Source organism: Columba livia, chromosome 8 (assembly GCF_036013475.1).
Source record: "Columba livia isolate bColLiv1 breed racing homer chromosome 8, bColLiv1.pat.W.v2, whole genome shotgun sequence".
Classification (NCBI taxonomy): domain Eukaryota; kingdom Metazoa; phylum Chordata; class Aves; order Columbiformes; family Columbidae; genus Columba; species Columba livia.
Genome location: NC_088609.1, coordinates 16,698,765 through 16,724,425, shown reverse-complemented (window position 1 = coordinate 16,724,425; position 25,661 = coordinate 16,698,765). Strand labels below are relative to the sequence as shown.

Here is a 25,661-nt window from a genome sequence, read left to right as displayed (position 1 = left end):
GTCTACCAACATTTCTATCAAAAAAAAAAAAAGAAAAAAGGCAGAAAAACCCTTCTCCTGTATTAACAGACACAAAATAGTGACATAGCATTTTTGTTACTGCTCTATCTGCCCCAACTATTTCTTTCACATTTTTTCTATCCACAGGTTCCACAGATTCTCTGTATCCTTCTTTCCTCTTGATGCCTGAACAAAATTACTAGTTTTTACACCTGCATCCTCATCATATCTTCTCCTTGTGCCAGCATGTTAATATTCAGATTCACCTTCTACACCTACATTAACAGCTCGTTTATTTAGGTCGCACCACCCCCTCTGGGTGCTTCCTAGTGTCTCCCCATCCTTATGTCAGGAATACCATGTACGTTTCCCTTCATTCCACCTGCTTTTCTCCGCACCCAGCCTCCCACAGCCAGTCTGTTCTTCCACCCAGTCTTGTGCTTAGTCCCTTCTCTCACTTCACAGGTTTCAAACCTTCCATATTCCTTCCCCCATCAGACATTTCAAAGACTACTAACTCAGTGAAAGATGACAAGCTCTAGTCTCTCCCACCCTCCTTTCCCTGCAAATACCCATCTTTATTTTTCTTACTAAAACCAGAACAAACCATTACTGATGCTTTCAACCTGCTGCCTCTGTCCCCTCCAGGGGCTGCCATGATTTTCTCCTCTTCTCTTCTGTCCTCTGCAACCCCTATCCTTTGATGCCTTCCCTTCCAAAACAACGCTTATTTTGTTTCAGCATGCTGCCTCTCTGGGACAGATGCCTTCTTTGTGTTTGAAAGAGCACCTGGCATGCTGTGGGCATAAACAGACAAGTAACTGTAGATCTGACATCAAGATTGCAGCAAGGGTGACACAGAGCAGCAACAGGGAAGCCGCCCTAGGATGGAAGGTAGCAAGACAGCTAAAAACATAGGATCTTAAAAGTCGCTAATGATCAAGAATGCCACCCAAAGCCTTACCTTCTCACACCACGCAGCCTTTCGGTGCATCACAAGCTTCTGCAGTTGGTCACGGAGAGTCATGAGATCTCTGGATAACCTGCCAATGTGTTCAGTCAAACTGTCGGCCCAGGGGCAGCACGAGGTCACCTCTGGCAGCCCACTTCTCTCCACGTGAGCATCCTGGGACTCGCATGGATTTCCCTCTTCAGCCATATTATCTAACACAGTTTCCTAAAGGAAAACAATAAAAATTACTTTTCAGCAGTACCTAAGTGGTTTTTCACATACACATCTATCTGGTAATTTGTAACTAGGAATTCACTGCTGCCACCTCAGTACACAGTTGCTCCACAATTTCAGAGTTATTTTAAGAGATAACCTCCTCAGTTCACAATAACATATTTCTAGGTTAACAGAAAACTTACATTGCTAACCTAGCTTATTTTAGAAAGCATTATATACTGTGAACTACTCTCAACCGCTCTAAAGCATAAAGTAACACTCATGGGACAGCGATCACCAGTACTGCAGAAGCTCTAGATATGCCCCTTCCCCTCAAACTCTGAGGCTGGATGCACTTCTATAGCTTTTTGTAACCAAGTGATGACCAGGATGGAGAACATGCTTACATGGTTCAGGAGAGCCCCATCCACTATGTGGCACAGTAAGTTGTAACACCCAAGGGATCACTTGTGCCCAGGTAAAACTCCCAGGAACCCCAAGAGATCCCTGCTCCAGACTGGTCAGAAGCTCTGTCAGCTCTGTTTGACCGCAATCACCTCGCTGGTTTTACAACTAAGTCTGCAACTGCCTTCTGAGATAGTAACCATTATTTGAAATACTCAAAAAAATACCAAACAATTTCAGAACCCTTGAAATGCATGTACCTATGCACTGGGGTGCATAGATTGTGTAAAAACACACAGTTTTCAAGCCAAGGCATCAGAGCGTAACTAAAGGACCTAGGCCTCCTCACTCAGAGCATTAAGTATTTATTGCCATATTGTTATGAAGAAGACAACAGTTAATAATAGGATTAATTACAGGCAAGGTCATAATCTCTCATAAGGACACAACTTGCATTTTAAATTATCTTTAGAAATTGGAGAAGTGACAGCAGTTGAACAGCACAGCCTACACACAGGCAAGGAAAAACCAAATGCATAATTGCTGGCGCAGCAGCAACACTGTGGGAAGAGATGTCAGAAAACCAGAAGTCACCAATGTCATACTATTAAAGTCAACTACCATTTCAGAAAGTACAAACACAAGTCTCTGTGATAGTGTAACACTGATATATGGGTGAGGCACCTGAAGTTAAACAAAGATAAATGAGAAGGAAAACCCCATATGAGAGCATCAACAACCATTAGAAGTTTGAAGGAATGGCCTACAAGGAGACATTAAGAGAAACAATTTTGTTTAGCCTAGAAACAAGGACTGGGAATGCAGTGACATGCTGGCCACCTTTGCTTGTATGAAACATTGCTATAAAGAGGATGAGAATATTCTCTCCCCCCGCCTTCTCTGCAGGCAGGTTAAAACTCTGCCTTTATTCACATCAAGAGGTTTTTAGGCTCATACAAGAAAAAACTTTGTAAGATAGCTAAGAATGGCACAAGCACCCTACAAAACCTCCTTTCCCATCAAGCATCAGCATTGCTCACTGGGACAAAGCAGCGCTGGGACCAGCAACTCATGCCGACCAAAGGCCCAGCTCATGACACCTCAGACATCATCTGGGCACCAACAGCCTAACTAAGTGCATGGAAACGAGACAAAGCTGGTTTGGGTTTGTTTTGGTGGGGTTTTTTGTTTGCTTATTTCTGGGGGGTTTTTGGTTTGACTTGGGATTTTTGGTTTTAGGTTTTTGTTTGTTTTGGTTTGGGGGTTTATTTGTTTTGGGTTTTGTTTGTTTTGGTTTGCACTTCTGGTTTGGGCTTTTGGTTTTGTTTCAGTTTTGTTTGTTTCAGTTTGGGGGTTTTGTCTGTTTTGGTTTGGGTTCTTTGGTTTGGGTGTTTTGCTTGAAATTCACTAAATGACAGAATTTTAAAGTAACACGACTGCAGTCACTCCAGATGCTGTAGTTTTGCCACGGTCTGTCATGAAGACCTGGCACTAGCTATGCAAGAATCACCCCATGCATCAGATCAATACAAAACACAGGTTAAGGGAAAGAGAAAACTTCTGTATCCCCCGAACATATCTCATTCCCAAACATCCTACAGATCTAGGAACAACAAAACAAAAGAAAATGGTAAAATTGACATCCAACCTGTTGAACAATTTAAAAAGATGTGCTGGTCAGGGTTTTTTGCAAGTATTTATTTAGAACTTCAGGAAACACACACACAAACACTCACAATGTTCCCCACATTGTTGAACATGTCAGAGACATATGTCTGGGTGGATATAACTGGAAGCATTACAGCATTTCAGTGTATTTTGCCCGTTTGAAGCCAGACTTTTGCTAGTGTTGATACTTTTTAAATAACCAGAAGGTAGGCATGCAAAGCAAACCCCATTATATAGTAATGGCAATGGGAATGGCTCTGCATTGGAAGTACTCTTCAAGACGGGTGAGGTAATTCTACACTCGTGTGCCTTGCTTTTAGTGTAGAACAAGGTATATGGGCAATTAACAGTCAGCTCACCGATTCTCAAAATTTTGTAAACTCATACAGCTGATGTGGTGCTCTAAAGAATTATTTTCAGCAACTGTGAGTGGGCAAAAGTTGTAGAGAGAAGTGAGATGGATGGCACCATTTATGCTCACTTGAGAAGTCGTAAGATGCATAGAGAAAGGCTTATTGATTTTCTCATGATCATTCAACACAGTTCAAGGGGAAATCGGCAGTTTCAACATATTATTTGGCTGAGAAAAATGAAGTTGTTTTCAATATTGGCTCCTTGCAAGTGTAGTTGTTCTCAAGTCTGTAATAAAGCTTAGAGGCCCTCTTCTGAAAAACCATTTAATTTTAACAAAATGTATGATTGCTATGCTTAAAAAACATCAAAGAAGTTAAGATCAGACATTTTAATTTGTGTTAACTGTATGAAATTCTGCCACTCTGCCCTGCAATTCCTCAGCTTAGCTAGGCCAGTCTTACTCAAGAAAACAGAGGGATGAAGGAGAACTAAGGAAACAGCCCCTATTTTACCAAAGGCGTTTTCCCTTCTTCTCAAGTGCTGTTGAACAGTTGGTTTGCAGCATTTATTTCTGTGGGAAGGGACCTTTGGAAGTGGTCAGCTATTTGTTAGAGTCAAGAACACTGCACACTTTGAAATTAGCTTGATTTGTTACCATCCACTGCCAATAAACTGGTTCCCGTTGCTTCCACTCCAAAAAGGCTTCTAGTTGCATGGTCTCAGACTCCAGAAGCTGTAACAGCTAGAATGAAGGAGACAAAAGAAAATCAGGTAACATTGGTCACTTGTGCACTAAATGAGATGTGTGTTTGTTCTCAATTACAAAGAGAGTGGTGGTGGTACATGGGACAGCACTGAGAAAATTGTAACATCAGCTGCAGAAACATGATGTGATTTATTCCTCACCCCAAATGTACAAATACTCCCACCTTTTACATAAATAAATGTGAGTTTTCATTATGTTTTGAGGGATCAAAGACCAACTATCCTGATATATTGAGGTCTAGATGCATGTCCATCTTCAAATCTGCTACGCTTCTTGACTACCAAAATAAGCCATGTTTCTCCAAGAGTTTGTTGTTTTTTGGTTTTTTGTTTTTGGTTTGTTTTTGTTTTTGTTTTTTTTTTTTAATCTATCCATCCACTCACATTTATCAAGGCTGTAAGGTCTAAACACCTTCTCCTCCAAGCCATGTACAGTCTTCTCTTAGCTAAAACTTACAGGGCTATCTTTGACCGGGTTTCCTCATATTCAATAGCAGTGATCCCAACTGTGATATACAGGTACCTCCACTAATCCAATGCATCTCCTTCCCGTGCTGCTCCCACACCTGGAAAACACTCAGAACTCCAGTATCTCTATTCCTCTCTGCTTCCTCCCTCCAAACCTTTCATTACTTATTCAGATCACTCACACTGAGATGATCTCTGATGCTCTGAAATAGCATGGAAGAAATCCCTTCAAAAATGTTATGTATTTTATAAATTGTCTGATCTGCTGCATGAGGAATCCTCCCTTTACCTGAGCACACTTGACGGAGAGAGGTTATGTTCTATCTATATGAATTATAAATTTTTCATAAATATATGTGAAACACACATTTGTGCACACACATATATGGAGAGACGGTAAAACAAAAGTTCTTGGAAAGAACTATAGATTAACAAATTAGGTATAAATCAGGGCTTACCAGCTTTAACCATTTCAGTACTGGCCATATATTTGAAATGAACGATTTTAACACAAATCTGACACCAAAGGCAACTTTTTAAGACGACACAGAAGCAGTATATGGTCTCAAGGAGAAGGATAAGGACCAGATCAGTACCAGTTAAGCACACCCAATACAGACAACCATCTTCTGCTAGCTTTATTTGATTTAGTTAGTTACTACATAACATATAATTTAAGTAACTGCAAAGCATGAGTTGACTTTGCAATTTTATTCTACGGATATAACTTGAAGATAAAGAAATCAAAGAAAGGAAGGCATTTTGCAAGAGTAACTGCTGGTAATTATAAGCAGTTTGCTCTAAACCACTGCCAGATCCAAAATACAATTATTACACATTTATTCGCACTACTGACACTTGGCATTATGCTCAATGACTCCGCTAGTTCCAAGCTCAGCTGGCATATGAAAGGTGGAAGAATGAGTTTGTCTCCTTTATTCTTTTCTCCTTTTTTTATAGGTATATCTACAGCACAAATGGGCTACATTATGGGATCTGAGGCTGACAACAAAGCCCAGGCAAAAAGTTGATTAAATATTCAGGCAAGAGCTAAGTTACTGTATTTTAAAGTAGCTTTATAATGTGGTCATGAGCTGCATGTGATTGCAGTATGAATATGCCTTGTGACAGCTAAAGAGGGCTGAAGGTTGGAATGCAGAGCTTTTCATTTTAGGCCTTCAAAAAGAATCCTAGTAAAAACACAGTCGTAATTTTTACTTTTAGTCTTACTAGAAAAGCTCCAGAATGTCAAAAAAAGCCACGTGTCACTTAATTTCACACCACAACTGAAAGGAAATGGTTCTGAAACATCACCAAACCTGTAAATGATCTATTGGAGTTAACCGACCATAACATCAAAACTTTCTGAGCAGTCTCTTAAGCTCAAGCCTTGGATTTTGGGGTTCTTGTGTTGCCTTTTTTTTTTTTTTTTTTAAACTGCTCCATTAGTGATGCAAAACTTGAACAGCTCATTTGAAAGCGTTCATCTGATTCGCCTACTTAGGGCATCCTCACCTTTCATTAAGGTATTATCACCCTTGGAAATATCAGGCCAGCAACCGCACGCACGATCATTTCAGCCATAAGTCAGTAATGGGATGATGACACCACTCATCCTAGGAGGACAGTTTTCAGCCTGACTGGAACGCACCGTGACAGCACTGGGCAGCCTGTAATACCCAACATTACAGCTTCTGCCCTGGGGGAGTGCTGGTGCTGTTTGCTCCTGGATGGCCATATCCTCTGCCATCCTTTGTATGGGCCTTGCAAGACTCTGATGGTATTGCAGCACAGAGAATAAAGCAGAACACAATAAAAACTAATGTACTACAAACATCCTTGAGATACCTTAGCAAAAACCATAAAAACAAATAAATGTTCAAGGCAGGGATGAGGACAACAGATTTTATGTCTGCATGCCATGAATTTGGTGACAAGGACAGTATCTACATGACCCAGGGCAGACAGGCTTTCAAACATACCTGCACTTGGCAAATGAACAGCTATCTACACCAGTCAGCTTCTTTCACCCAACCTCATCCTTTACTCCAGCTTTCCAGAGAGGTGGTGGATGTCCCATCCCTGGAGACATCCCAGGCCAGGCTGGACGGGGCTCTGAGCAACCTGAGCTGGGTGAAGATGTCCCTGCTCATGGCAGGGGGTTGGAACAGATGACCTTTGATGGTCCCTTCCAACCTAAGCTATTCTGTGATTCTCTGATTTAACTAACAACACATTCTGTGACTTTGAGGTCAACGGCATATTTTTTCTTAGGTCACTCACTGCAGTCACACACAGCTGCTATTTCAGCTCTATTTGCAATTGAGGAAACCAAACCCCAAATTGTACCTCTGCATTCTCCCCAAATACACTACTTTTTCATTTAGTACCACCAACAAAGAGATGTTTTTACATGTGATGAGCAGCTCCACTTCTGCTGCTACATAAACCTCTCAAAACGTAAGACAAATTCACAAGCTACAACTAAGGCCGCCTGCTCATTTTCATTGACCCAGGGACCCAGATGTTGTCATGCCTCCTAATGAAATTTTAAGTCTAGTATCTGCAGAATAGCATTAATCTTGTCCCATGAACAAAGCAAAGCAGCAAGTAAAAAATGTGCCTCACATGGACATGTAAGGGATGCTTAGGGATAATGTATGACAACTGGTTTTGCCTCGACACAAAATTAAGACTATGAAATCCATTTCTTTCATTCTTCTGGAGGAAGTTATTGCTCTAAAATACTTACACTGAGAGAAAAAGTAATGACAAATTCAAATTGCTAATCTCTGTGGAGAAGTAATTCCATAATGAATGCTGAGAGCAAACACTTTGCAATAACAGCTTCTCTAAACCATTGCACCAATGACGGTTTCTTTACAAACGACTCGCAAGCAACAGCTTTGCTATAGATGCTAAACTGTGCTTAACAGAGCTGCCTTGGAGCAGGCTGCCAGGAAACCTCGGAACGATGCACAAGAATGCAAACCCCATAAAGAACAAGCCTCGTGCCCTCTGATGTGCGGCTGTGATCTCCGAAGCCAAACATCCAGCATCCAGCACAGCTCACAGACCTCAGGAAACTTTGGGAACATCAGCTACAGAAGTCCTAAGTGACCGCATCTTCTAGGTGGTTTTGGATACACAACAAGAGGCCAAAGTCGAGTCCTCTCTGGTATACACAAATCTAACTTGCACCAAAATAATTATTTAGACATATTTGCAATTACCTTTTCTGTTGAGATATTAATCTTTTTCATGTTATTTACCAGCATATTGCTAAAATCATTGATGCCTGTAGACTTACAGAAATCAATATTTAATAATTTGCAGCATAATGCACCCTTCTCATAGGCTCAGTTCCAGAGGGCTCCCTGCAACAAGTATTTAATCTCTGATGTCCACAGATCATAATTCAACTACCATATCACTGGCACAAGTATTTTTCATCAAAAATTGGTCTATCTAAATATTCAGAAAATCATCCTATTGTTAGACAGACCAAAAAAATTCAGTCTTTCAGCAACAAATTATGTTTCTTGGCTCAGAGTCAAAATGCTGCTGATTTATCACCTATTCACGTATGGCTGTAGACAGAAAAATGCACTGAACTCCAGATCACTACAAACCTCACTTCAAGCACCAACATCTCTGAAGTACAACTCAAGGCTTGAGACAGGGTTGGCTTAGCATGAAGGCTTATATGGAGAAAGTATCAAGAAACTATTTAGTACTTTTATTTGTTTAATAGGAAATGGCTTTATTCAACTTGAATTTTGGTCCTCTGAATATCTAACAACTGCAGGAGAAATGGGTAAGTGGAGAAGTTCCTTCCAAAAAATGCAAAGAAAGGGGTAAACACTCATGAAAAAGACACACAATTTACATTACCAGAAGTAAACAATAACTAGGATTAAACCTTTACAGATCTAAAGAAGCATCAGCCAAAATAAACAAATGACAATACAGTTTCAGCTCTGCTACCAATACAAAACTCTCTTAGCAAAAAAAACCAAGCAAGCCTAGACAAAGGAGAGCCTCTCAGCAGGCAGGCTGTTAGGTGGATGAAATATGGTTTAAAATGGCACATACTGCCCAGATTGCACTTTAGCAGGGCTAAGTTTTGAGACTCCTTCACAAAAACAAACTGGCCACAGAGCAAATCTTGATTTCATAAACATCTCAGGCTGAAACAAACAAAAAAAAAAATCAACGCTGTAGGTGGACACACTCAGTGCTCCAAGATTCAGTTCCACACTGTGATTCCTTCAGAAGCAAAGCTGGTTTAAGCCATTCCCATATACCCCTTGAAGGCTAAAGCAAAAATAAATAGGCCCGAAAACTAGACAGTCATGCTGGAGTAGTGTGAAGTACAAGCAGCTGAAGAGCAAAAACCAACAGAGCCACAAGGCAAATAAAGATCTACTCAAGCCACTTCTCTGCCTGTGAAATACCGCTGAGGGTTGCGAAAGAGCAGCAGAAACACCACAGCTCAACTGTCACAGGGTGGAGAAGCCTTGGGTGGACGACTGCAACTCCAGATGCTTGGAAACATGCGTTAACTCCTACACCTAGAACAAGAAATACGATTTTTCCACTCGCCGACACCAGTTCTATACCACTGCAACTGGAACTTCAGTTGAGCTGTCTCAGCTTCACATTGCTGAGAGCAGGGAATCAAACCACTAGTTAAAAACTTAAGTGACAAAGATCATAATTATAAAACATAATTGCTATTTGTGGAGGGATTTAGAAAACAGCTGTTTAAAATGAAACTGAAAGAAAATGGAATCTAAAGCAAACAAAATGAGGCATTTGGCACATAAAAACTGTACTACGGCTTTCACATTGATGAGCAATGAACTGGGATGTAATAGCGATGACATTCACTTGCAGAGGAACAGGTCAACGAATGGACCACTTGGCATTCTTCTCTGTGGAAATGGCACATATTAAAACAGGAAAAAGAGATCAGGAAAAAGAAGACTGAAGTGCAAATTTTATACTTGAAGAGCCAAGATGAAGATGAATGAGAATAGAAAAGGTACATTTTCTTGCCCAAGGGTACCACTAATTTAGGGTGCCTAACTTGACACACCTCAAGAGCCAAATTTTCAGGCAGCACTAAGTACCTTCACCTGAATATATGCTCAGCTAAAGCACATCCAGTAGGTACCAAAAAATCACAGTTTACTTTAGTGAAATATCATCCAAATTATTTCAAAGGAAAGCACTAAATTGTACACAGTACTGCCTGACAGCTGTTCATACTGTACTGCCAACCAGAACCCCCATGTAGCTGATGTCAAAAAAAGACCATTATTCATCTGTTTTATTCAGAATGTTTCTGTACACAGAACAAAGCACTATCCATAGTCAGTTTTTTTTTCTTACTCCCTACATACTCACTTATTTTTGTATATTTTCAGCAGACTACAAAAATGCATATATAAATCAACAGGAACAAGCAATTTCTAATTTGCTTTTTAAACTCATCTGAATTCAGAGCTGATACCACACTTCTGAACAGTTCCAACATCCTGGTTTCTGTGTTTCCACACTGGACATTACTACACCATGAAAAAGTGTTAGTCATAGAAGGAGCATTTCCTGTGTGTGTGTGTGTGTGTGTGTGTGTGTGTGTGTGTGTGTGTGTGTGTGTGTGTGTGCGTGTGTGTGTGTGTGTGTGTGTGATGAGTGCTAACTTCAGCAGGGGAACTAACTCTTCAGGCTTTACCCTCCCTCTTTGATTATCACATCCATTCTTGCCACCAGCTTATTATATCCACCTACTGTGTCCTTCCCTGACATCCTTATCCTGCATTTGGCAGTGAACAGACAAAACCTGTATCCTTGTACAAAGCCAAATAAATGCTTTTTTTAAAAAAAGAAAAAAACAGCCTGTATTGCAAACACCTACGAAGTCAAGAGGTTGGCTTTTTTCCTTCCTTTGAGCTTTAATATTTTCTCTTCAAAATACAGGGCTATGTAGCACAGCTGTGCACAAGCGATGTCTTGCCCTCCTGTGGGGCTTTTCTGTACAGGTTCATCTCTTCTCAGCCGAGCACACCATGGGCTGCCAGCCCCAGAGGCCACAAAAGGCTCCCACGCCTCCTATTCCCTCCCCATCTGCTCTGTGAGAGAAGAGGGGCTGGGAGGTTCAAGTTCACGATGTTTCTTGTGCAGACCATCCCACAGGTGCCAGACACCTCCCTGTCACCTGCTTCACCTACTGGCCTGCAAGGACCAGGCTGGATGAGCAGTGACATCCAGTTCTGCTTCAAGGGACAGCTCGTCAGGGACAGAGCTGCGGAGCTTCACCTGCACCCCCAGGGCGCCATCAGATGTTCACCATTACTAAGGCTGGCTTGTACAGCATCCACCGCAACAGAAACACAGCCTCTAAGCACTAAAAAAAATGTTAAGTGTTAAACAAAATCTAGCTCTCACCCAAAGACATAAAAAGAAACACAAAGAACAGCTTCCACCATTGGAGTTCCAGCAGCACACAGAATTATCACAGATGTTAACGTTAAACAATGAATTTAAGAAGTTATTCAATATGCAGATTAGTCAAAGAGTGCCAACTTGATATGAATACAGTTTCTCCCAGCCTAGCTCTTCTTTGACAAGCCATCATAGCCTATCACTGCACACAGGTATTTTCACACATTTAAAAACACACATTATTGACTAGAGAAACTACTAATTTAAAGGCTGCTACAGTCTCTCTTACGTGAATTAATTTCCCCTGCTAGTCTCTTAACACACTCCTTTAAATTAAGCGACAAACATATTTAAAAACAACCACAAATCTGAGACCACTTGCAAAGCATGAGTAACAGCTGATTTTATACATCTATTTTCTTCACTATTGAAACAAAGCAAAACAAAAATACCTGCCAGTGGAGCTGAGTTAACATTATGGGCCAATTGCACACAGAGTTTAATTTTACAAGGCTATTAAAAAAAAACCTTTACCAGTCTCCTCCCAATCTGAGCTGCATTCTCACCTTTAAAAGCAGATTTCAGTTCAGCTTTCCAGAAACAGTTCAGTTGTGACCAAAGCCATTACAACATATGAATTTAACCGGGGTTTGTTTCCTTAACTAGCATGAGGCTGGAGAATGCAGTGATCCTGTTCTGCTTGACTTTCTGGATGGCTTAAGTGTCTTTTTGATGCAGCAGTAAATGCGGGACTAAAGAGGTCCCAGTGAGGGATCACAAGAACATCACAGCTCTGGGGCACTTCAGGATCAGCCTTCATCAACAGCCAGATTTTGGCACGAGCTTCAAGCCCCTTTTCTGTTAGAATCTGATCACTGGTTTCTCTTTTGGATGAAAACAAACAGTAATGACTCCACAAGCAAAGATGCTGTGCACTCTCTAGTGGCTACTGTTAGCTTCAAGCCACAATTCCAAAGACAGGTTATGAGTTTTAAAGCTCCGCACCTTCAGATTGTTTTGGGAGATACAATTTGTTCCTTCAGGGCCCAACATGCCAATTAAGATCCACTAGGCTGGACCAGTGAGACCCTTTCAGACTCCATCACCAAAGAACGGCAGCAAGTAACAACTCTCACTCTGAGGGTGAAGAGGCAGCACGACCAGAGTATTTTGATATGAACACGGAGACAAGACACATCTCGCACCACACATGGCGCTGCATATCAGCCTCAGCTGACCCAGCTGATAAATGAAAATGTCATCATTCAGCTTACAGACAACAGATATGATGCTGGTACAAAGTTTTCTGTAGCAAGAGACAGCCTGCCTGGCCTCTCTGCACCAGCCCAAAGCACCACCCGAGCTGGGGCCGCCTGCTCCCATCACTGGGTTTGTTACAGCACTTCCACTAAAAAAAATGATCCAGTGCCAACTGATGACAAAGCACCTCAGCCTTCTCTCTCTGGCTTATTAATTCCAGCTGCATCATCTCAGGTGGAATTATATTATAGTATGTCACTGTCATTGTCACTGTCACAGCATTCAAATTATGTTGAGCGCGGCATAAAACAAGCAAAAGCAGCAGTGAAACTCAGTATCATCCTAGCAGTTTTTCTGTCACTGGCAATCACAACTAAGTGTTCGAATCAGTCAAGCCACATAGCGCAGTTCCTACTTCAGTGCAGTACCTATCTACTGTGTTTCAGAGATACCTTCCTTGCTTGTGGTGGGGGAGATGAAGATATTGCCAGTACACAGTCCAACAATTTATGGAGTCTGTGATGAACCACTGCATCGTTTTTCAAGGACCAAGAACTCCACGTGCTTGGTCAATAAAATGTACTAAGTAATAACTCATCCCCAAAAAATGGTGATGGCAACTCCAGAACTGCAGCTCTATTAACTCCTTTTTTTTTGTATGGATAAGTTTAGCTGAAAGCAATATTAGTGACAAATTGCAGCCTGGGGAAATTTTCAGATCAAGGTAATAATGCCATGAGGTAGAATGATTTGCTTTAGTGTTGCTATATAATGCTGCCAGTTCTTCCAATGGGACACTAATTGCAGCCAGAGGCCACCTTGCTTAAAAAATATCTAAAGAAATATTTTAGCACTAAAACTGTCTGGAGTAATAAAAAAATAAAGCATCCTTCCCAAGAAGGGGCACTGGTAAAGTGAAATCAGGTACAGTACAGGGTTCAACAACTAAATGATTCACGACGAGCTAGTGCTTGTCAGCTGAAGAAGCTGGTCTCATGCCAACACCATGAGCCACCCAGCAGAACCACGTTAGCGGGAAGGGGCCTCCGGAGGTCTCTAGTCCAATCTCCTGTTGAAAGAAAGGTGCTCAGGGCTCTGTCCAGCAAGTCCTGAACATCAACAACTGAGATATCACTCCTCCAGGATCTGGTTCCAGAGTTTGACCACCCTCATGGCAATTTTTTCCCCTTATATCTGGCTAGAATTTCTCATGCTCCATCTCGCATCTGTTGTCTGTTGTCCCAGTGTACCTCTAAGAAGAGCCTGGCCCACGCTCTAGCCCCAGCCACCTCAGTGGCCTTACTGGACGTGCTCCTGTGTGCCACTGTCCTTGTGCTGGGGACCCCAAACCAGACACCTACCACTCAGCCTCACAAGCGTGGGGCAGAAGGACAGGATCCCCCTTCGCCCCGCCAGCTGCATTCCTGCTAACACAGCCCAGGATGCAGTCAGCTTTGTTGCCTGGGTGCACAGCTGGCTCCACCTGGATCCCCAGGCATTGGGTTTGGTTTGTGGGGTTTTTTTGCAAAGCTCCTTCTTAAGCAGTCAGCTCCCAGCCTGTTCCATTGCAAGGGGTTACTCCATCCCAGACACAAGTCTTTGCACCAGCCCTCACTGAGCTTCCAGAGGCTCCTCTCAGCTCATTTCTCCAGCCTGGCTCGGTCCCCCTGCATGGCAGCACTGCCCTCCAGCACCTTCGCTGCAATGCCCAGGTTGGTACTGCCTACACGCTGGCTGGTGCTGTGCGCCATCCCAGCATTCACGTCAGGGATAAGACATTAAACAGTACTGGCCAAAAAGCTGAGCCCAGAGGGATGCCACTAACAATCAGACACCAACTTGAGTTCAGTGTCCCAAACCATTATTCACTCACATTATCACTCACCCACTCTATCTCTAACCAACTCAGCTACAAGGATGTAGGGATTTTCCTTGAGTGATACACAAGCACCGGCACATGCTCTGTCCCTCTGCCTTTCTCAAAGCTCTTTCAGTCCTTGTCCCTGTCTCTTTCTGGGAAGGGATATTCCACACTGCTTTGAATAGGAACTACCAGCAGGATCTGAGGGGGCTGTGGGGTGGAAAGTGCCTGTCCCAGAGCAGACAGAACCGAATCAGCTGGTAACAGCAGGCAGCAGACGAGCAGAAAACCATCTGATACCACCAACAGTTGCAGGGAAGGAGAAACAAGAGAAGATTGTTTTGATCATATTCATTCTTTGAGATTTAAAGCAGGTTAGCTCCCGCAGAGGCTTGCTTCTTTCTTCCTACAGCATGAGGAACAGTCACTCCATACATTTCTAGCCTCTCCGACCTCCCTAAATTAACTCTCCCATGTGTACCCATTGATCCCTTCTCCTGTCACCAACCCCAAACTTCCACCCTGACCTCCAGCTGCTTCCTGGCTCTGGATAATCCTTGCCCATCTTCCAGACAGGATCTGGAATCAAGCCCCACTGCTTCTGGAGCGGGGTAAAACCTCCAGAAGCAGCACAACAGGGACAACCAGGGAAGTCAGGAGAGGAATTCCTCACCCAAGGTAACTGGTCTGCTGTCTGCCACGACAGGAGACCATACAAAGCATCCAGAGGCAAGTTGTTTATATTTAACTTTTTTTTTCCAGAGTCATCCCTTCTAAAATTGACTTGAATCTGCCTTAGAAATATCAATGTACATTATCTTGAACAAATTGATTGCTCTTGCCTCTACCATGCCCAGCTGGCCAGAGCCTTTCACTTTCTTAAGAAGGATCAGGAACCCAGCTACAAGTAGACACTGTCTAAAAGCAGCTTTGAAGTCATTCGACCTCTTTAACTCTTTCTGATTTTACACGGCTGGCAAGAGTTGCAGCTGCTCTGTCTCATTTTTGCAAATGAGTACCTGACCCACTGTTGTCAACAGGTTTTAATAACTACTACAGCAAACCAAGTTTTATGTGATAAATGTCATCAAATGAACTGAAAACCAATTGCCTACAGTATTTTGGAAGGAAAATGACATGCCAGCTACCCACTCCCTCTGTAGAGTGAATCATTAAAAAAGAGGCAGAAATAAAATTCTTTGTTTCTGCCACGCAGCACAGGGTGGGCAGCACATGCTGTCGCTGACAGTTCCTTTGCTTTCTTAGTGCTTATTCTTTCCTTGCGATGAAACATGAGAAGGAAAAAAGATATCTGAACCACTGTGAGGTTTTTTGATTTCATTTTTAAGTTGTTTTCACAGTAGCCACTCTCCTACTCTACACAGAACACATAACAACCAAATCACCCCATTTGTAAGAGAGTATTCACTGCTGCTGCAGTAATTTTAAGGAGGGGTTCCCATGTAACACAGACAGAGGAAACAAAATACAACAGCTTTTTCAAATTTCAGTAACCTTCAACGTACCCAGCTTCAAACCAACCGAGCCTTCTCCCAGAAAAACAACAATAAGTAGTAAGTATTCAGGATTTTAAAGGTGATCTAGGCAGTCCTACTAAAAGGACCAAAATGCTTTAATGTATTATGCGAACACCCTCACCCACAAGGAAAATGCGGCTTTCCTGGTACAGCTCATCCTCCCTGCAGGCTCAAACTCTGGCCATCACAGGGTAGCAGATTTCACTGTGCACGGCCCCGCAGAACACACTCTACTCCTGACACTGCACCACCAAAACACCAAACTAGAGATACCTAGAGAGAAAAAAAATAAAGCTTTCAACCAACAAATCCCATGAGTGTTTAACGCCAGCTCTTGCTCCATCGGTTCAGCTTACATATATCAGGGGAAAGGTGCGGTCTAGGGCAGGGCTCTCGGCCAGGGTCCCAAACCCAGCTCAGAGCAGGCGCTGCTGTGCTCCTGACCTTGCTCATCACACATCTGTACAGCACAGAGGCTGCATTTCCTTTGAGCCCACAGGTGACCTTCAGACCAAATCCATCTGTACAGCTTCCACTCTTTCTTATTTGAACAAACACCATAAAAAAAAAAAAATCAAGTGCTCTGGATCATTCAGCTCCCTCGAGCTTTCTTGCGTGAGCCTCCAGGCCTCCTGCATTTAGGTGCTGGAGGTCCATATATAATTCAGTATGTTATCAGATCTGCTCTCCTTTGCAATATTAATATGTCAGCTCCCATGTTAGTTCTCACCAATCTGACTACCATGCATGTAAAATGTCTAAAGTAACTGTGGCTGAAACAAAAACACGAAACATTAAGTAATTTAACAGGGGAAAAAAAGCACTGGCTTTGACTGGCAGTGTTGTTCAGAGCACATGGCAGTAAGTATGTTTTACACTTTTAGTGCACAGTCCAGCAAGATAACTACTAAGGTTGGAAACTGAAGCATTCCAAGTTTTAAAGGGCCAGAATTCGAGCTGCCTAAACAACACCAGATTTGACCATCCCATATGCATAAGGTCTAGAATTATGTGACAAAAATATTTCTCTTCATAATCTGTCTCACCAAGGGCCCAGAATGGCTGATGCTCACTCCACAAGCTATTCCTTTTATTTTTAAATTGCATATTATTCTGCCTGTTCTTCAGAGGGAAGCCATGGACTTATTTGCCATACGTCATTCAAATCCCATTCCGAAGACAGAATTTTTATCTTCCACATAAACAAGTTATCTTTCCTAATGACCCATGTGAGAAGAGATGATAGTATTATTGTCATTTTACAAATGGGAAATTAAAGCAAAGAGATGAAAGTAAAACACTTCCATTTTTCATTTTTGATGCCTTAACTGAGACTTCTGAGATGCGATTTTCAGAAAATTTAAAAATTACTTCATGGATCTATCTACTCAGCACAACTCAACAACTTGTAGAGATGCTTTAGGTCAGCTCCAGTGGAAGAAACCAGGTAGGTGATGCAGGTTGCATTAACACACACCATTCTAGCAGCTCTGGGACCCAGGCTAACCCTTCAGCAGAGCAGCATGCTGCAGGGACCTGCTGCACCATCGGGGTTACGTCTGACATTCCCAGATGATGCTGCCTGCACCACTGAAACCCTTGAGGGGCTCCAAGCAAACGTCCCGCCAAGTGCAGTAGCAGCCAGGAACACTCAGCAGTTCCACAGATCAGAATCCTGAGCATCAAATTGGATGCAGAACTCAGCAGCAGCCCAGCATGGCAAGTCTAGTTTAAGTAATTTGCCGCAGGGGACTTAAGAACGCAAAGGCGGAGGAACATTGCAGCTCTCCAGGATAAAACTCCAGCTCCTGACTTCACTGAAGAAGAGCCAGAGCACAGAGGCTCCTCGCTGTCCATTCTGCCCCTCTGCTCTGCTCCTGGCCTGCAGCTCCATTCCCTGTGCTCTTCAACCTTGGAATGGTTCAGTAAAAGCATGTTAAAGACAGGAAGAGAGAAAAATCTGAATACTCTAAAAGGGCAAAGCTTTTGGTATTTTTATTCAAAGTGCTGTTGCGAGCATAATTATGCAAATTCAAAAAACTTGTCATAATTGACCTTTTCAAAACATGTGTCCATGAGTATAACATACAATTAATTCATTGGCAAACTGAAATTTATTAAAGGTCAGCAGTTCTAGAACTTCTGACGTCATCATTAAAAAAACTTTCTTAAGATGCACTTAGCAGCAATCATCAATGAAAGACAAACTTGCTTCAAAACAGGTGAAATTTTTGATGCATTGACTTAGAAAAACTTGTACCTTTACAGAAGTTCTGTAAAGGGAAAATAAAACAATTGTTCTTGCCACAGAATCTATCAGCTTACTTGCTGTTCTGAAAATTCAACAATGCCAGAATCTAAAGATTCTGGTCACCTGAAGCCCTGTAACTACATTTAGAAAACCATCAGGAGTCACTACTGATTCAAACCTAAGTTTACTCTGGCACTATGTAGAGTAAGTCTAAAGTCTCATTGAGTTTAGATCTTTTGGAGCTTGGACTGTCTCTTCTGTCCTATTGCTCCAAGATCTGTGTGACAGACCTTCATATTCCTTTGGGGAAGATTGATCTCCACCTTTCCAATCTCATTGACAGCAACACAGTCCCTCCCCACCTGGAAAACTGGTCCACACTACAATCTTCCTACAATAAGTTCACACAAACCTGGTGTAACGCCTAGTAAAGTTAATCTCCATGAAGAGTTCTGTGGCGTCTAGGCTGGCCAAGGAGGGATTTCAGAGAAAACATGCACAGGAAAACCAAAAAACACCACCAAAACAAAAAATCCCATGTTTTCACAATACTCACAAGCCCCGCTGCAATTAGTCTTTAACTTTATGTTGTATTGGCTTTCATGCAGGGTCCACTTGAGAAATGTGAAGCATTTTTTCCTTTAAATAAACTGAATCATTATGACAAATAGGCAAAGCAGTCCTTAATTAGAATGGTAGTTACCACATGAAATAATGATCCTGTTCCATGATAGAAATGACAGCACCATGGCTTTTACCAAGGGAATGAAGCAACGAGCATAAAAAAAGCTGAGGGCCAGATCAAACAGAATTATTTGCCAGAGCATCACAGAAAATAATGAATCTACGACAATTTATACCAACGAAGGCAGCTTGCCCTTGAAGCTCAAGGTTTTTTTTTTTCAGAAAAGAACGAACCTTTTTTTGTGGAATTTGCATGAAGTACAAGCCTTTGCTTCCTGAATTAATCTTCTCCACAGCAGCATCATGGACTATAGCAGGAATGTGATTTCTTTTTCCATTGGTACCTACACTCTGAGGAATGTGCTGGTTCAACTGCTTCTTGTACAACAGATGGAAGGGCATCATAAAATATCAGATGGTCCTCTAGCAGACTCTTTGAAATTCAAATAAGGCTACATACCCTTCACCCTGCCATACAAGACCATAACAGGGTTGATTACAGAAATACTACATACTGACACAGGTCTGCATCAAATCAGTAAGGTGATAGTGTCAAGCATAGCAGCAGAGTTTTAACTGTTTATTTTCATTTAGCACCTGCCTGCAGTGTCTGTCACCACCCAGAGCATTACATGAAGTCCCAAACAACCAGCACAAGGACACCAAATACAGCCCGGCACACAGCAGCTGGAACTATCCTGCCATAGTTATTTCATTTTTATCCAAGATGGTCAGCAACTTCAGATCCATTTCTGGAGAGAATGCAATACCATGGCAATTATTCAGTAACCAGCTGAGTAACATGTTAGATAACAGACTTCGGTTTTGCTGCTCTGCCTCCACGTATGTTCCAAGAGGTGGTATGGACCAAAACAGACCAAAAACTCTCCCATGGTCTTTGTGCACTGGATACACGGGTCAATCTTACCATTTAACATGCCTGTGCAGGTAAAATACTTCAGCAGATCAGGACTTTATGCAAGAAGTGCATAAGCCCACATGTGCATGCACATGATACAAACTGAAGACTCAAATTTCATGCTAGGTAACTAGTAAATGCATGTTTAACGTTTTTAAAATTCAAAGCCTATCAGTTCCAAAAGCTCCCAGTCTGAGTGTACTTGGTCTGAAAAGAACACGAGCTCTCTAGCGCTTTGCATTAATTCAAACCTTGGGCTATTACTCACAGAGAATAAACCTGTTGTGTCACCCATCTGTAAGAGCCATCTGGGACAGATGTTTTAAATGGAAAGTGCCACAAGATTTAGGGTCCAAAAATCAACTTATCTTACAACTTGATAATTTCCCCTTTAAATGTCCCAATAACAAATTATGAAGTCCCATCTGACTGAAGGAAGCAATACACACACTATACATTGGCTTCTTTCCCCAAGACATGAACAGTCCAGAGAGCAGATCTATGCTATGCCCATACCATCCCACCCAGTCCCTGCTGCTCAGAGAGCTAAACCTCCCCTAAATTTTTATGGGCATGGAACTGCCCATACATTTTTTATGTAAGGTCAGACCATTTGCTTGCTCCTGTTTACTTGCTACCAAGGACCTTAGTTCCTTAAACCAAATAAATATTTTTCACAAAATTCTGAAATAAAATTATTAGCTATTCACACCAAAGTTTTATGAATTTCTCTGCATGTCCATCTGGCAGACAGCTGCATTATTTATTTGCTGTCACAGTCAGGAAATCGATCTACTAGCATTTAGAGGTGTCATCTTCACTCATCACAATTACAATGATCACTCCAGCACTGCCAGAATTGTACCAATGACCTGAGTTCCAACTACAACTTTTAATCTCTGCTAATCACAAAAGCAGCAAGATTAAATTCCATATATAAAGCAGTATATGAAGACACACAAGAAGCTAAAGGATTAGACTGCTTTGCTTCAAAGTTCATTGATCTCTATATGGTAACAATTTGATGAGAAAGTTAATTTAATGACTCTGAAGTGCAACATAGATTTTTTCAGGCTCAAGGTAAAACATCAGAACTGTTGACACTGCAACATAGAATTAAGGCAAATGGGCTTCACAGACAAGAATAGCATTATATTATGCTCACAACGATGAAAAGCTACCCAATTGCCACAACCACCGTCCTCACAGTTGCAAAAGGAATGTGACTGCATCCTCAGAGATAGACCGTAGTGCCCTGGAAAGTTTGGGGCAGGTGTTGCTTACCCTCAGCCACATCTTTGCGCGCTTTTGCAACACTCTGCAAGCCAGAGAGTGCTCAAAAAGACATGAGACAACCTTGGGAAAGGAAGGACATACATGTAGAGGTCAAGAGCTGCTATCGGCGCATGTACTTCAGCTGGAAGTGGAACACCAGCTGAATAACATCCCCTCCCATCACTGACACCCCTGGGCAGCACAGGACCAAACACAGCCGTGACTGCATCTCACAGCCACACACACATAACCACAGCCAAGCCAAACTGCAGGAAAAGCTGGAATTTAAATCATGGCTCACCAGAGAAAAACATAATTAAAACTATTACACTTGGAAAACTTCCAACGCTATGAATCTGACAAAGATATTTATGATGATAAAAAAATAATAATGTCCAGTAAAATCCCTGTACATAAAAGCAGTAAAAGAGTTTTATAGTCAGAAATCCAAGATAAGAACATTTTAAACAAATTAACGTGCAACTTTTCCATTTCATAAACTGAAGTTAGACTTCACAGCTCTCTGTATCCTATCACACTCTTCCTGTCAGACTGAACATCTCTTACTTTATTAGAGGTCAGAGCAACTTATCTCATGGGATATTTTTGATGAAAATGAACTCTCAGCTTCAATAAAACCAGCCCCATGTAATTTCTGTGATAGCTAATTTTTTGACACTTCGATCCACCTTGCATTTCCATCCTTTGAAGGGTGCCTAACACGAGGAGAAATTCATAGCAGCATTCACCAACAGGGGTGCATTACAGTAAGACATAATATTGACATGCTTGCTCTTTTTATTGATCCATGCAGCAGGTTGTTATTTGAGGTAATGTTAACAGAAATGTCACATTACTTAAAGAGAAAAAATTATTTCACAGTTTTTGGAAAAAACATTTGGCAGAGTGCTGCCATCTGCACCAATATTTGAAAACCAAGCTATTCAAATATGCACAATTTACTTAAATTTTATCAAGATATTTGAAAATTAGAGGCTTTTTATTGTATTTTGCAAAGAAGCCTCACTTTGCATATTGAATATTATATCCATCTGGAAAACTGACACTGAAACAGGCTTGCCTTTTCAAGCCCATACCACCTTGTTACATTGGGCTCTTCATACATACTGAGCATATGACTTCTTGAAGCTGCTTTTGGAAATAAGGGTAAGGGGAGACAAAAGCTATGAAGATTGCTCAAATTATGGCAATCAGAATTTTAAGTTTCTCAAAAATACATATACTGAAGTGTTGTGATGATTTCCTGCATTCTTCCCGGTTTATTTTAGGCATAAGAGAGCAGCTCAGAGGAACGCCTTTTCTTGAATAGGTTTGAGAGCTTCCAGAGGTTAAGAATTTCACAGCTGATTAGGCTGACAAACAATTCCAATTTTGGACCAGTCCAAGCAGCAAGTGACAAAAGAATGTCCAACACACATGCACTGGAGCTTATTTGTGATTGCACCTGTTAAAGCCCAGAAACTGGAGATGGAACCTCTGGCCACCCACAGTTTATTTGAAGAAAAGATCTGCCCCCTGCCTCTGTCCCTCCCAGTGATCACCCTTGTTTTGAAGGGGTGTCCCTTGCTATTTGTATTTGCTGTTTAAGCTGGGGAAAGGTGCAACGAAGACCGCACAGATTTTAAGTAAGGAACACAGCTGCCCACTAAGCTTCCTTAACTACAGCACTTGACCTGACCACAGTGTTTAAAACAAAAAACTCCTTCCATTTTATCCTGAGCCTCCACTGAACAGCACACCTGAAGCAGACATCCAGAAAGAAAGAAGCAGACATCCATGCAAGAAAGAAAGCTCCTGGAATGATTCATTAACAGCACAATCAAAGCCAAATAGGCTTTACTAGAGTATCGTTATGCTTTACTGTAACAGATCAGTGACCTATCCAGGGTAAGGCTTTAGAAAAAGGTAGTTGTAAAGTCCTTCTACACAGCTTGGAAGTTTCTAGTACCAGCCCACCAGACCTTTCTGGACATTTGCTAAGCTCTGGAAGACTACAAAGCGCAGGCTTCAGAGGACTGTGCTGCTGTGTGCTCTGAGCTGCTAAGCAAACCATAGGAGGGGGACTGTGAAGCCAAAATGAAAAAGAAATCTCAAGCTGACTCAGCCCTTTGCTCTAGAAAAACAGTAATTTTCTAGGAAAATGTTCAAAACAGCTGAACCTTATCAAGAGGCTGGATGCGAACCTTTCATCCAAGGAATGCTCGCTAACAAAAGACTAACTAACATGGACTTTACTTTAGGGTCTTTGAACATAAGACTATCTCTAATCCTCAAATCTACTTATCTGAATTTCTTTGTGCGCGGTATTTACAATGCCCACTTCTGTTTTTAAGGCAGCAGCAGAAAGAATATTTTGAGTAAACAGACATGGACAGTCTGCAGAAATTTGCCAAATATTGATTTTGTTAGGGCTGAGCTTAAAGTTTCAATCGTGTTTCAGTTTCACACAGAATGAACTTTTACAAACTGATTTGTAAAACAAATGTATTATATTATATTAAAACAAGTGAATTGTACTACTTCAAATAATAAACTGAAACATCTATGATAACTGAGTATTTGAGAGCAACAGAAATACACACTTAAGTGTAAAACAGCACCCTAGGAAAAATGATGCTGTCCTAGGAGGTTCTGGCTGAACACTTCTTCCAAGTAGCAAGTGATAGGACAAGAGGAAATGGCCTCAAGTTGCACCAGGGCAGCTTCAGATTGGATATTGGAAAAAATTTCTTCACAGAAAAGGTTGTCAAGCATTGGAATGGGCTGCCTAGGGAAGTGGAAGTCACCATCCTTGGAGGTGTTTAAAAGACGTGTTGATGAGGTTCTTAGGGACAAGGTTTAGTGCCAGAGTTAGGTTATGGTTGGACTCAATCTTGAGGGTCTCTTCCGACCAAAATGATTCTATGATTTCATGATGACACATAAGGAAACACTGCTTTACTGTGACGACGACTGAGCATGGAGCAGGTGACCCGGAGAAGCTGTGGAGTCTTGGAGCACGGGAGTGGACTAGGTGACCTCCAGAGGTCCCTTCCAACCTCAATCACTCTGCGCTTCTAAAAATATTTCTCAAAATAAAGCCTCTTACTACCATCCAAAAAGGGAACCAACTTGTATCATCTCTGGAACTAACGAATGCTAGCATCAGGTTTGCTTTGGCTTTCCTGGAGAGATAAATCGTGTCTCTCCATGTTCTCACTGACAAGCTGCTCAGGCAAGGCCAGAGACGGAAGCTCTGCCTGCCTGCCCCAGGTGTGGTTACTGGTAGCATACAACAACAGTCGGTCAACTGATCAAGCATATTTTATTCTACAAGCCCTTTCTTCAGTGGCACTTTCATTCAAGTTTCTCTCCACTCCCTGTCTACCAGTTTGTACAAAACTTAGCCTAACACCTTTATGTCTATGTTCTATCAAACTGGAAGAAACCATTTGGTGAATACAAGTGAAGAAACTGACAATTCGATATATAAGCCCTTATTTCTGGTGGAAACAAAATTTTAAAAAATGTTAGGAGTATAGTCTTCTGCTGAACAATGTGTGTGTAAAGCCTACTAAGCATTCAAGAATTACAGGAGAAGTATTACCTGTTTGTAGTTCCCCGGTTGTCTAATGAGATCTGTTTCTGTGACAGAAAAATGTCCAAGAGTCTTGTCCATATGAGAGCCACTAGTGAATAAATGGATCTGAAATAGATTAAATTAAAAGGTATTAGTCAGTACAAGGACAAGATCATTAACAACATCATTAGCTACCATCTAATTGCTGCATGGATTAGAATGGTGATGAGAACCAGCGGTTACAAGTGGTTTTTAGTTTCTTCTTTAGTTTCAGGAAAACACTACGTAGTTACAGTAAGTTTCTTTTTTACTGCTATATATTGTTGGCTTTCACTTACTGGGACCTTGTCCCAGCTGCACTGGTGATGGTATCATCAATTACTTAATGAAGAAGCCTCCCAAGTTAGTCAAGGGAACTATAAAGAGCAATTCCTCCTATTCAGAGCTGATCCCTTTGTTACTGTAATAACCGCAGCTGCCAAACAAGATAGCAGTGCACATTTGTCAGACAATCGCTCATATTTCATTAATATTTCTGCCAGAAGACAGAGAATGTTTCCTGCGTTTCTTCCTTTATTCTAATATGAACTTTATCATACACTTGGGTATTGACAGCTATTTTAAAGTTGACAGGCACTAGGTAATTATCAACCCTTCCGTGAAACTTCAGAATATTTTAGCGTTCTTTTCCCAAAACTCACTTCTGGTGACAACCATCTGTCACATGTACAGAGCTATGAGGGTTTAAAAATAAAAGAGCACCTCCCCGCACAATGTTCTTCCTTTCTACTTGCCACTCCTCTCCCTGCTGCATTCTTGCATAACTCTGGCTGCCAAACCTTTGGGCCTCCAGCATCAGGGATGGATTTCAGCCTCTCTTCTGAAGAGTGTTGCTGCAGCAGCATCACTGGCTAAAGCCCAAGATAAGTACTCTAAAGTTGTTCACAACAGAGGAATAAGGTGTCCCTCTGAAACCAGACAACATTGGAATAATTCAGTATTTGTAACTGAAACG

At 41.7% G+C, this 25,661-nt stretch overlaps 1 protein-coding gene across 4 annotated transcripts in view; it reads right to left on the bottom strand.

Moving 5' to 3' along the window:
- The window catches only part of TEDC1 (tubulin epsilon and delta complex 1), a 70,715-nt gene that overhangs the window by 18,815 nt on the left and 26,239 nt on the right, over positions 1-25,661 (bottom strand). For all 4 annotated transcript variants that reach the window (XM_021294478.2, XM_065072279.1, XM_065072278.1 and 1 more), the window contains exons 5-7: positions 24,674-24,772; positions 4,251-4,337; positions 965-1,177 (exon numbers count right to left, since the gene is read on the bottom strand). In XM_021294478.2, coding sequence (XP_021150153.2) covers positions 965-1,177; positions 4,251-4,337; positions 24,674-24,772 — 399 coding nt within the window. The remainder of the gene's footprint in view (positions 1-964; positions 1,178-4,250; positions 4,338-24,673; positions 24,773-25,661) is intronic.